This window comes from Ipomoea triloba, chromosome 14, assembly GCF_003576645.1.
Source record: "Ipomoea triloba cultivar NCNSP0323 chromosome 14, ASM357664v1".
Classification (NCBI taxonomy): domain Eukaryota; kingdom Viridiplantae; phylum Streptophyta; class Magnoliopsida; order Solanales; family Convolvulaceae; genus Ipomoea; species Ipomoea triloba.
The window spans coordinates 859,649-873,446 of NC_044929.1; the positions used below are offsets into that span (position 1 = coordinate 859,649).

Genomic DNA, 13,798 nt, shown 5'->3' on the forward strand with positions numbered 1-13,798 from the left:
ATATATATATATATATATATATATATATATATATATATATATATATATATATATATATATATATATATATATATATATGCACTATTTTTTTGTTTTTATAGGTCGCTGTCTAGGCACCACCTAGACCGCCCAAGCGCTAGGCGCTAGTTTACTGCTCGACTAGCGCCTACTGCAACCATGGTTGAAAGCTAAGAACACTAAGAACACTAGCTCCTAAACAAATGTCTATTATAATTATAAATGCAGAAATGGTAAATGATGGTCATGTTCATTTTCTTGCAAGTGAATATTAATCATTAATCAATGATCAATGAGCTTTCCTTGCAAATTTCAATGAACATTTATGGTTATATATTATAAGGCAAAATCTCCTAAGAGATCCTTGAGATGTGTCGAGTTTTCATAAGATTTACAATTTTTCTTATAAGTAATTATGCAACCCTAATATTATGTTTTTCAACAAAATTATTACAATTTTTCTTATAAGTATTACACTTTCTCTCATAAGTAACAATCAATCAATTTATTCATGATTAGTATTACAGTTTTTTTCATAAGTAACTGTTCAATGCTTAAATATTATATTTTGATTTTAAAGTATTACAATTGTGTCAACTGATGAGTATATTTTAATTGGCATTATGATAGGGAATTGTGGGATCTAGCATATGTTATGCTGTGATGTCTTGGTGTGTGAAGCAAAAGGGACCTGTTTTCACCTCAACATTTGGTCCCTTCATTCAGATTTTTGCTACTGTGCTTGATGTCTCTATACTCCATGAACAAATTTACCTTGGAAGGTAAGATAGCCAATACTCTTATACTAATGATATAAATAATGTACAATGAATTGAAGATTGCAATGTGCTTAGTCTTAACTATAGTTGCATTGCACATTTATGTTTATATATTATATGTGTTAGGATCAAGTGCTTACCACTTACACCGAAAATTATAGCTGCTAGTAGCGAAGACGCAACTTTATCTCCTTACTTATAGACCGCCATCACATTTTTTGAGCTGGCTGGGTAATGGATTTGACCCTTAGGGATTTTACCAGCCTCGGCCCAACAATCCCCAAGCCATCGGGTACTAGACATGACCCCTTTTACCATCTCTGCCCAACAATTCCCCCCTCCCAACATACACCTGGTTCTGATACCACTTCTTAGGATCAAACACTTACCACTCACGCCAAAAGCTATAGCTAGTAGTGAAGGCGCAACTTTATCTCCTTACTTATAGATCGCCATCACATTGTTTGAGACAGACCGAGTGTTGGACTTGCCTTTAGGAGTTTTATCGACCTGATCCGCCCAACAATCCCCTAGCCCTCGGGTACTAGACATGATCCCTTTTACCGGCCTTGCCCAACAATATGTTCAACACGCTTGCACATGCCCACAAATGTTCCATATATAATCTCTTTTTATCGGGTGATATGAAGATTCAAACCCATGATCTTTGGCATCGGGTTGGATCTGATACCAAATTGAAGCGTGTGTTCTGTCTCAAATAAAAGTATAATTTGATAGTAGAAAAGTGGACATTATTTATGTTTATATATTATATGATCAACATGTGTTTACGAAATTTTGTTGACCTTAAAAAAAAATATTGGAACAGCATTTTAGGATCCATTTTGGTAATTGTTGGGCTATATGGTCTTCTTTGGGGTAAAAGCAAAGAAGCTGAAGTTTGCAAGACTGCACCAACACCAGACAAGGATGCACAAATTGTGTTACCTGTTACTAGGTAGTACTCCACCTCGTACCTAAGTGGCCACCAAAGGGAAGAAATCAAGAATAATATAAATAAATAAATAGTTTCGATATGTATATGTACTTTGTATGTAATAAAATTGTATTATTACTTTATTTTATATCATAACAAAATATATTTTACATATATGACAGTTTTATGTATATATGTCACGTACCATAGAAATTCTTAAATATAAATACCAACATAACATTGTACTAGTAGCTTAGGGAGATTCTTCTTCCTTGTAAAATATAATGTTGGTAAAAATTTATTCAATATATTTCCTTAATTTTGGTGAAAGGACTCTGAGATAAATTAGAGTACATTTTTACTTTTTATTTGTGAAATTTGAAGTTTTTTAGTTTCTACACCTGTGTGAGATTGTCTCACGAATCTTTATCAGGGGTCAGGTCGGGTTAATATGAGAATGTGATACTTATACTAGCAAATATAATAATAAATCATGAATAAAATGTGTATTACTTATATGAAAAAATACAATACTTTTGAACAAAAATATAATATTTTTACGTTTTGATGTAAATGTATTACTTTTTCTCATTAAAAGTATTATATTTTCTTTTATAATAGTGACTTATGAACATGCATTAGTGGCTTAATCAATTTGCAGTAATGATTTCCATTGAATAATTATTTGAAATTGGCATATGATTTTTCAACCACTTTCTTTAATGAATATATGCAACCACTCTCTCCATTTGTTTTAAAGAGTTTAGTGAATGGCATTGTCTTTCCTTTGTTGTCAATGGTGGAATAGTATACAGTTAAGCCCATACTGTTTCCTCTCATCATTTGCAAATTGAATAAGCTTAGCTCCCTAAAGATGAGGCCCACTTTGGTGCCATTTCCTTTCTTTTAGGGGCAAATTAGGGGACTTCTAAGACCCCTACCTACCAGATACTATACAATTAGCACATCATCTTATCTTGTTGAAATGTGCAATTACAGATCAAACCGCATAGACAACTCAATTAGTACTCAAGTGGTAAATTGTGAGCAATGATACATGATCGAAATTAAATAGTTGCAGTGTGAGAGTTACACCAAATGTGGTGGACATTAGGTATTATTGGTCTTCGTTCTCAACTAAGAAGCCGCTGAAATACTATTATTTACCCTGTACCATCCGGTTGGGCTAGGATGTGGTTTGGAAACCCTTAGACAATGAGAAATTTTGCCTTTTGTGGGCAAGATGCAATTACAAGCTATATATTGAATCACTTTGTTGCCATTTCGTTTCTTTTAGTGGCAACTTAGGGGACTTCTAAGACCCCTAGCTACTAGATACAATTAGCACATCATTTTATCTTGTTGGAAGGTGCGATTACAAACCGCACAGAAAACTCAAATGGTACTTAAGTGGTAAATTGTGGTATATGATTGAGATTTAGTAGCCGCAGTGTGCGAGTTACACCTAATATGGTAGACATTAGCTATTATTGGTCTTCTCACCTAATAACAGTGTTGCGAAAATTCTGCCTAGGCGCCAGCCGTCCGCCTAGTGTATCACACTATCACCATAATCGGTGGTCTAGGTTGCCGGCTGGCTAGGCAACCGCCTAGGCCGCTTAGGCGCTGACTGCCTAGGCCTCCTATGCGCCGACTAGGCTACCTAGTCAGTTAGTTAACTATTGTTTTTTTTAATGGGCTATTCCACTCAAAACAATATCGTTTTGAATGAAATAACCCTAAATTGTCAAACTCTTGATGTTTTTTTAGGTTAATATTTAATATTTTAGTATTAACTATTAACTATTAAAGTATTAAATAGTTTATAATTATTAGTCTTAAAAAAACTAAAAAAAGTTAACAATTTTAAAAAAATAAAAATAAAAAAATACATGAGTGTCTAGGTGTCGATTAATTAGCGCCTAGGTTCTAGGCGTCCCCCGAGCGTCGGAGGAACTCCTAGCAATTTTTTCAACCATGCCTAAGAAGCCACTGAATTACTGTAATTTACCTCTCTAGCATCGGGTTGAGCTGGAGTTTTTAAAACTTTTAAACAATGAAAAATTTTGTCTTTTGTGGGTAATAAAGATGCCATTACAAACTATTGAATCACTTTAATTTGGTGTCATTTCCTTTCTTTTAGTGGCAACTTAGGGGACTTCTAAAAACCCCTACCTACCAGCTGATACAATTAGCACTTCATCTTGTTGGAAGGTGCGATTACAAGAAACATATACCTAAGGTTGTAAGGTATAGGTAACTCGTTTCCTCTTTAGTAAAATGATTCAGATTTATAGTACATATAAATATAATGGACTGGACTAGTTGTCGGCCTTAACTTCATGTCTAAATGTCTAATCATCTTTTTGAATATCTCGATCAGACGTGATACAATCCTTACAATGGTTAATCTTAGCCCCAACCTAGATATACCTTGATTGTGCTTAATGCCTTTGCTAGCTAGGCTGATTAGGATCATATGAAAACAACTTGTGTGTTTATTATTTGCCAACTACCATGTAGTGTGTGATTACATCTCGATTACCATTCTAAATGAGTAGTCATAGGTTTAACCTCTCAATGCTGGGGTTTAGATTCTTTGGACTGAAAATGTTTGAAAAAATATAGAACAGATACTACCTTGTAAAGAATTATATGTATTTCAAAAAAAAAAACTTGTCTGTTTATTTAGTCTAATTTTATAGTAAAAAATAATGAAAAAGGGGAAGAACGGGGTGATACTTTTTTGTAATTATAACAAACTTTAAGATGCACTGGACAAAGTTTGAGAGTAAATCCGATGATAATAAACCATGCACTCAAGATTTGTAAGAGTACACTCAAGTTGGTCGTGTTGAAATGTAGTGTGTCTTGTTACGTAAACCAACCCAACCAGCAATTTACGATAATTAATAATATGATGAAGAAACTTTGATGTTATCTTCAATTCTAGATTTCTAGTAGCTAGTACAATTTGGAAATTATAATTTAAAAAAAAATTATGAAAAACCAATAGGCATGATGAGGATGATCTTTTTATATATGATTTGGACATACCTTTACCAATTATTTTTTTTTAAAGTCATTTAAAAAAAAATTATTCCTCACAAATTAAAGTATTCTTTAGATATAAAAGATGATATTGTAATTAGATTTAGTAAACAAAAGATTAGAGAGTTGTTACACTACAACCAACTTGAGTGCACTCTTTATAGATCTTGAATGCATAGTTAAATATCATTGATGCATTATCAAACTTTGCCTCATATACCTCTAAAGTTTTAATATTTACGAAAATGTCATTTTGAATTTTCTCTTTTCCCTTATTTTTTAACCATCAGATAAGGCCAAATGAACATATGAGAGCATTTCACTTTTTCTTTTTTAATGGGAAGCTTTGTTCTTACTTGGCCTTGTCCCTACATATATAGAGGGATATTTAAATGAGAACATGGTTCTCTGTGATGACTTATTGCAGCCATTCATCGGGGTTCAGCAATATAATTGCTGATGTTCTAAAAAAATGGGGTTAATTTTATATTTAATTCAAACTTTCAAATTTACAATATTTATAAACTTTACCTTGTCCCTTTACCCTTTATTTTTCAGCAACCCTCTACCATTAATTTACCTAAATGAAAAACGTAATGGTATTTTTGTACAGAAAAATGCTAAGCACTCTTGTAATTGTCACTCACAAACAGACAAATAGAGTGGCAATATATATATATATATATATATATATATATATATCACATCACAAATATATAGTATAACTACTCAAACATGCAACTGCCACATATTGTTTGTGAGTGATATATAAGTGTAAAGGTGGGCAGCATGACCCTTTTATATATATGCATCATTTAGAGTAAAACAATGTCATTTCGTGGTAAAACATACCTCCTTCACTCCAAGGAAAACTCACATTACTTTGGGGAAATCCTATTGAAACGTGTAGAAGTTTAAATGGAAAGTATGGTGATACTTTTGTACATGTGTAGATGTTTATATCCATTTAGTCTTGGATAAAACATTATCATATTTGGAGTTGACTCCCTTTATATAAGTTGTTTTAGACTAAATGCACATGTTCCAAAAATGCATCATTTTAGTCCAAACATTTATGCATAGTTTTGGTCTAAATACACAAAGAAATTTAATTTAAAAGTCTAAACATACATTGCTTCATAAATATATAGAAATGTCATAACTTTTGTGAAGCTAGATGTATCCTCGCGTGAATAATGTATAGTTGACAATCGACGATGTTCTCATTTCTCACATAAGACACTAAAGATCGAAAAGCAAAAAATTATGAATATATTATGAATCAATTTTTTGAACATATAAAATGGTTATAGAGAAAAGTTTACAACATTGTATGACATTATTTTTACAATCTAAAAAACATATTATCGTTAATAAAATTATTAGTGTAAGCATACTTTAATTATTATTTAATTGAAAATATAACTTGACTTTGAAAGATACTTAAAAAACTATTTAGAACGTTATTTTAATATTATTAGGCATTCCCAAAGAAAAAAGAGGAATGATTCAATTAGATAGGAATAGAAAAGAAAACAAATATTTCAATTATAAAGGAATGAAGAGAAAATATTAGTAAAGAATATTCTAATTCTTTGTAGGATATTAAAATGAAGAAAACTTTTAAGTGATTTAGACTGAAAGCAAAGCATCACTAACCAATTGGGTATATTATGCAATCCATCTTTATTATAATGCATGGCCTGTTTGATATGATACGATCTCACATCGACTCCACAAGAAATTATGCAGTGGTATGTAATTCTAAGAGATTTTCTCCCACCTATTAGATTAATCTTTTGAGATGGGTTCTTTTTTTTTTTTTTTTTTTTTTTTTTTTTTTTTTTTTTTTTTTTTTTTGAGTGACCAGGGAAACCTGCAATCATTACCCGAAGGTGTGCATTGAATAAACCTCATCTTGTAACCTTAGCCGACAAAAGTCTACAACGAAGTAAACCAACCTAGGTTGCCTATAGCTGACCAGCTCAAACCAAGAAAACCAAGAAAATTGAATTTTTAACCTTGTGATTACTAAGTCAGCCATATGACCAACTTGGCTGAGGTTGCTCCTTTCGAAATGGGTTCTTCCCTTGTGAAGAAAGGCCAGGTTGGAGTACTTTAATTTCTAACCCTCGAGAGTAAGAGCCATCATCTTGACAAGGACAACTTTATTTCACATGTTGATGTACCTTTCCCAAGTGTGAGAACCTATATATAAACAAGGGCACAAGGCATATATAGCTTCAATTCATACTAAGAACTTCAAGAGCTAGCACAGCTGAGGTTCATCAATAAAGATGATAATGAATTGTCTTAATACTTGGAAGCCAGGTGCAGCCATGATTGCTGTTAGCTTTGCTTTCGCTGTTGCAAACACTCTGTTCAAGATGGTTCTTAACAGAGGAGTGAATCAGTTGGTTTTAACCACATATAGGCAATCAATCTCTGCAATCTTCTTAGCTCCCATTGCCTGCTGTATAGAAAGGTATGTTTATTAGTCCATCTACGAAATTAAACTAATTTTCAGGTTGTTAATAGTCTTAGAACTGATTGGATCCTGTCTCTCACTTAACAAAAATGTTTCCATTCTAGGAAAAGCTACAAAAAGTTGACAGCTTTCACATTGTGTGCTCTATTTTTCAGTGGATTGATTGGGTGAGTTACCTTAGCTTCTACATGTTTATATATAATGCTTATTGAATGCCTATTGCAGCTAAACCTAATGATTAATATATTATTTTAACGAGTTAATGTCATATGAGATTCTCTGAGTATAGTGATTTTTCCAGGTTTAGTCCCAAACTTTTAAATTGACCACTCGTGGTCTTTCAACTTTTAAAATCCGTGGTCCAAGTTAACCAACCATGGTCCTTCAACTATCAAATTTTAACCACCCATGGTCATTTCAGGAAGACTACTGCTGGTTAAATTTCAAAGTTGAAGGACCATGAATGATTAACTTGGACCACAGATGGTAACCATTTGAAAGTCGAAGGACCACGAGTAATCAGTTTGAAAGTTTAGGACTAAACGTGACAAAACTACCATACTCGGAAGACTTCACATGGTATTAACTCGGTGCTGATACTAATAGTATCAAGTACATCCATTGTTGCCAATAGTATTCTATATAACCATGTACAAATATGAGATTATTAGCATCCTTGTTGATCAGCAACATAGAAAATCTCATTTAATTGATTAATATGTATGATTGCTTGTCCAAATGGATGAGCTCTAGAGCTTTGATGTTTGAATTAAGAAATTTTCTATGAAATATTTTTGAAAGTTTATAGTTAATATTAAGTGCCATTTTCTTTAGGGTATTGTAATGTTTGTAACAAAAATGGTTTGTTTTCACAGGGGGGCACTAACGCTTAATCTCTTCCTAATTGGGCTTAAGTATACATCAACTTCATTTGCTTGTGCTTTCCTCAATGTTGTGCCCATAAACACATTCTTGATGGCACTCCTATTCCGGTAAGTGCTACTTTCCATTGGGTTTTTATAGCATATCATAGAATATAATCCTATGTAATGTTATCTCTCAAGACATTTGAGTTCTTAGTACTTCTAAAATTAGGCCCTGTTTGGTAAATGATTGTTAGCTTATAGCTGTTAGCTGTTTGGGCTAGAGGTTATAACTAGTTGATAACATTAGCTGATTGTACGTATAAATGTGTTGGTAAATTAGCTGTTAGCTGATAGCTGTTTGGTATAGTTTATTTTCTCAAAAAGCTAGTCGAAAAATTGCTAAAAACTGATTAACCAAGCAAGCACTTGTATTGCTTTTTTAATCAAGTTAAACAACTAATAATAGTGGTCGAATAAAAAAAATTGACCGATAAACTAATTATTTTACCAAACATGACCTATATTGAGCTAATGGGAATTTCTTGCAGGCAGGAGAGAATAAACATGAAGTGCAAGAGTGGGAAAGCTAAGGTCTTAGGAACACTAATATGTCTAATTGGAACCATAGTACTAACACTCTACAAAGGGAAGCCATTGACAAACAATAATGCCTCATCAAAAGGAGTTGAAGCACACCATAACACCAAAAGTTGGGTTATAGGTTCATTATTTCTCTTTGCTGGAAGCTTGGCATGGTCTTCTTGGTTCATCATTCAGGGTCGGGTCGGGTCGGATTATCCATATCAGTATTCCAGTACATCTATCATGTCCTTCTTTGGTGCCATTCAATCAGCTATCTTTTGCTTTATCATTGATAGAAACAATTCCATTTGGAGATTGAAAGGGAGTTTGGAAATTTGGACAGTTATATTCTCTGTGAGTATCAAGTGATATTATTATATCCTTAACTAAATTTGGTTATGGTACACTTAAATTTGATGGATCTCAATAGAGATTTTGTCTTGATTTGGCAAAAATTATACTATGTTCATAGGCTTATGTTGAAAGGAACACAATAAATTTTTAAGGTGCTATTAGCCGTGTTAAATTATATTAGGTATAGTATAACCACCCATAGTAAGTTGGAGTGTACCGGGTAACATAGGAACAAATTGTTAACAATACCAATACACTTCAAATAGCATATAGGATTTTAGCCTGCACGAGTAGCTCGATTAGTTCTTGAGTGGCAAATTATAGGCAAGAATGCAGGATCGAGCCCTGACAGTTGTAGTGACTTGTGAAGTTACGTTACACCAAATGTGGTGGGCTCCTTGTGACACCAAACATTTGTATTTACTACCTCCACAAATCCGGCTAGTAGGGCTCCGGAGCTAGGGATATGATTTGAGCTTTTTATGGACAAACATATAGGATTCTACCTCTTAAAAGTTGATATAGTGTCAATCAACATCGTTAAAATTCCATACAATTATGGGTTGTGTATATGATGATCATGTTCATTTTATTTATTGCAAATAAACATCAATCAAATAATGAGCATTATTTTGACCAGCATTTGTGGTGTTTATTCACAGGGAATTGTGGGGTCCAGCATATGTTATGTTGTGATGTCTTGGTGTGTGAAGCAAAAAGGACCTGTTTTCACCTCAGCATTTAGTCCCTTCATTCAGATTTTCGCTATTGTGCTTAATGTCTCTATACTCCATGAACAAATTCACCTTGGAAGGTAATTAATTAATTTTTTTTTAGTATTGGAAGGTAATTAATTTGATAACCAACAAATTCACTGTTTCATAAATATTCAAAATATGCTTTTTTATGAAAATTTTAACTCTTCTTATGAATAATATATATTGAATTGGAACAGCATTTTAGGATCCATTTTGGTAATTGTTGGGCTATATACTCTTCTTTGGGGTAAAAGCAAAGAAGCAGAAGTTTGCAAGACTGCGCCTACACCAAACAAGGATGCACAAACTGTATTACCTGTTACTAATACTCCATCTCACACCTAAATGGTCACAAAAAAAAAAAATTAATAAATAGATAGTATCAAATGTGTACTTTGTACTTGATACTTTTGTATCATCTAAAAGACTTATAAGAATAAATGCATTCCAATACTTTGGTTTATCATTTTTGTCATTGTCGCCGCCTGACCACCACCAACCCTTGTTGATTGCGGTTGATAGTCGTCGAATGCCTTCTTCAATCCAAGAAAGCAACCATTGCCTTCATTTGATCTAAAAAGATTTGAGGAAGACGGTGATGAACATGACAGTGGTCGAAACAAAGAAAGGTTTCAATGATCATGAAATAATTATTGGGAAAAAATAGTATAAAATGACATTTTAAGTACGTGGCTATTTTGTGGTACAAATATTAGTCGCGTCCACTTCTGATTTGGGTCAAGTCAAAGTGGATTCGGGTTCTTCATAGTTAGACGAACAGATTGATATATTGTACGCTTAAAACGTATAATAGGTAAATCGGAAATTGGTTCTCAAAGTAAATCCATTTGAGTTGAAAAAATAGAGGAAAAACTTTTAAAGTAGTTTTTGTCCAACATTGGTTTGGGAAGTGGGTTTACATCACTATTTATACAAGAGTCTTTCTAAAGCTTATTCAATTGTATAGCATAGAGGCTCTCTCGTAGGATTGCAAATCAAATTCTAAAATGAACTTGAGAAGTCTTGACTCGAAATATTATTTCGTAACAAGAATGATCAAACTACTCACGAGTTCACATAATGTATTTCTTTATTTTTGGGGCTACAAACTTTATAAAATTAAAGACTTTTATAATAGAGTAACATAACAAAAAATCATATTTCATACTCTAATAGAAGTAAACAAGAATGATCAAACTACACTACACGAGTTCACATAATGTATTTCTTTATTTTTCAGGCTACAAACTTTATAAAATTAAAGACTTTTATAATAGAGTAACATAAAAATATCATATTTCATACTCTAATAGAAGTATAGAACTCCATCATGGAGTAATAACGTGTATCTAATATGACTCATCATTATAACTTTATGAATCATACTCTAATGGATCTCTTTTGAGTAAGAACATGTATTTAATATATTACTTTTTTTTTTCTGAAATAGTGCATTTAATATTACTTAAAAATTTTATGAATTTAATAAAGAAATTTTACAATTTGATAAATGAAATATTTATCCTTTACAATGGTTAATCTTATTGTCGGCCTTCATGTCTAATCATCTTTTTGAATATCTTGATCAGACGTGATACAATCCTTTAGGCCCTCCTCAATAGTAATGGGTTTTTAAAGGGATTTTGCAGGTATGATTAGGAGAAAGAAAATGAGTGTGAAGAAAAAAAGAAAAGGAAAAAAAAAAAACAAAACAAAAACAAAAAAGAAATTAAAAAAAAAAAGTGCACGAGCCCGCCTGCCAAAATGGGGTCTACCAAACTTGCCAAAACCTTTGGTTTTGTAGGAGAAAAATACCAACTAATTCCTCCCCTTCTCATTTATAAAAACACCAGCCTCCAAGATTTTACTATTCCAAAATCCATGCAAAACCTACTAATAGGAATACCCTTACAATGGTTAATCTTAGCCCCAACCTAGATACTTTGATTGCCCTTAATGCCTTTGCTAGCTAGGTTGACTAGGATGTGTTAAATTATATTAGATATAGTATAACCACCCATGGTAAGTTGGAGTGTGCTGGGTACCATGGGAACAAATTGTTAACAATATCAATACACTTCAAATAGCATATAAGATTTTAGGCTATCTCCATTAATGGTTTTTTCACAGTTTTTAAGACAAACATGGCTTAGTTGGAGGAAGGTGAAGGTCTTAGGTCTTCTTGCAATAAGAGGTTTTTTGTGGGCCCTGCAGGAGAGAGAAAATGGAGAAGAAAGGTGCTGAGCCTGCATGTTACGAGCACACACGCTGTCATTCAAGTGTGTGCAGTGCACGCGCCCGCTAGCATGTCCAAGGGCTAGCTTTTTTTTTTTTTTTTTTTTTTTTCACCTCTCTATTCTATTTGACTTCTTAATTCTTGTGCAAAAATCAATCTATTGGAGATCCCTTAGCATGTACGAGCATCTTGGTTAGTTCTTGAGTGTCAAATTATGGGTAAGGACGCAGGATTGAGCCCTGTAGTGACTTGTGGAGTTACACCCAATGTGGTGGGCTCCTTGTGTCACTAGACACTTGTATTTACTACCTCCACAAATCCAGTAGGGCTCCGGAGGAGGGATTTCACCTTTTTATAGACAAGCATATAGGATTCTACCTGTTAAAAGTTGATATAGTGTAAATCAACGTCGTTGAAATTCCATACAATTATGGGTTGTGTATATGATGATCATGTTCATTTTATTTATTGCAAATAAACATCAATCAAATAATGAGCATTATTTTGACCAGCATTTGTGGTGTTGTGTTCACAGGGAATTGTGGGGTCCAGCATATGTTATGTTGTGATGTCTTGGTGTGTGAAGCAAAAAGGACCTGTTTTCACCTCAGCATTTAGTCCCTTCATTCAGATTTTTGCTATTGTGCTTAATGTCTCTATACTCCATGAACAAATTCACCTTGGAAGGTAATTAATTTGATAACCAACAAATTCACTGTTTCATTAATATTCAAAATATATGCTTTATGAAAATTTTAACTCTTATGAATATATGGAATTGGAACAGCATTTTAGGATCCATTTTGGTAATTGTTGGGCTATATACTCTTCTTTGGGGTAAAAGCAAAGAAGCTGAAGTTTGCAAGACTGCACCAACACCAAACAAGGATGCACAAACTGTGTTACCTGTTACTAATACTCCATCTCGCACCTAAATGGTCACAAAAAGAAAAAAAAAAAAAGAAGAAGAAAGAAATAATAAATAGATAGTTTCAAATATGTACTTTGTATGGTACTCGATATTTTTTTATCGTCTAAAAGACTTATAAGAATAAATGCAGGTCAGTACTTTGGTTTTTCGATCAGTTTTGTCATCGTTGCCTGACCACCACGAACCCTTGTTGATTGCGGTTGATAGTTCGAACGCCTTCTTCAGTCGAAGAACGCAACGATTGCCTTCCTTTGATCTAAAAAGATTTGAAGAAGGCTGTGATGAACATGATAGTCACCGAAACAGAGAAATATTTCAATGATCATGAAAGATCGGTCAAATTAACTAAAATATTACACACACACATTATATATATATATATATATATATATATATATATATATATATATATATATATATATATATATATATATTTCATACTCTAATAGAACTCCATCATGGAGTAATAACGTGTATCTAATATGACTCATCATCATAACTTTATGAATCATATGATTTATATCCCATATACTAATGGATCTCTTTTGAGTAAGAACATGCATTTAATATATTACTTTTTTAAAAAAAGAATAGTGCATTTAATTATACTTAAAAATTTATGAACTTAAAGAAATTTTACAATTTGATAAATGAAATATTTACAAGTGCATTTAATTGGTTTAGAACAAATTTGATTTGCAAGAGTGCACGTAGTGCCTTTGGTAATAAATAATGCGTATAGTAGCTTTAGGAGAATGTAATGAGTTTTGTCCTTTTCACTTCCCAATAAAAGATATA

General features: G+C 32.7%; 2 protein-coding genes across 3 annotated transcripts in view; both read left to right on the forward strand.

Annotated features, from left to right (window-relative positions):
- LOC116003485 (WAT1-related protein At3g30340-like) overlaps positions 1-1,819 on the forward strand; it is a 6,614-nt gene extending 4,795 nt beyond the window's left edge. The window contains exons 5-6 of the mRNA XM_031243373.1: positions 649-800; positions 1,627-1,819. Coding sequence (XP_031099233.1) covers positions 649-800; positions 1,627-1,759 — 285 coding nt within the window. The 3' untranslated portion in view covers positions 1,760-1,819. The remainder of the gene's footprint in view (positions 1-648; positions 801-1,626) is intronic.
- A 5,269-nt stretch (positions 1,820-7,088) lies between these two features.
- On the forward strand, positions 7,089-13,004 carry LOC116005228 (WAT1-related protein At3g30340-like). Of its 2 annotated transcripts, none has more exons than XM_031245495.1 (6): positions 7,089-7,270; positions 7,378-7,440; positions 8,149-8,265; positions 8,688-9,075; positions 9,738-9,889; positions 10,031-10,290. In XM_031245495.1, exons 1-6 carry the CDS (start codon positions 7,089-7,091, stop codon positions 10,176-10,178), a joined length of 1,050 nt encoding a protein of 349 aa, XP_031101355.1. In that variant the 3' UTR covers positions 10,179-10,290. The 2 variants fall into 2 exon arrangements, with proteins under 2 accessions (XP_031101355.1, XP_031101356.1); XM_031245496.1 differs by lacking the exons at positions 9,738-9,889; positions 10,031-10,290 and adding exons at positions 12,605-12,756; positions 12,857-13,004 and having other exon boundaries at positions 7,097-7,270.
- Positions 13,005-13,798: the final 794 nt, after the last annotated feature.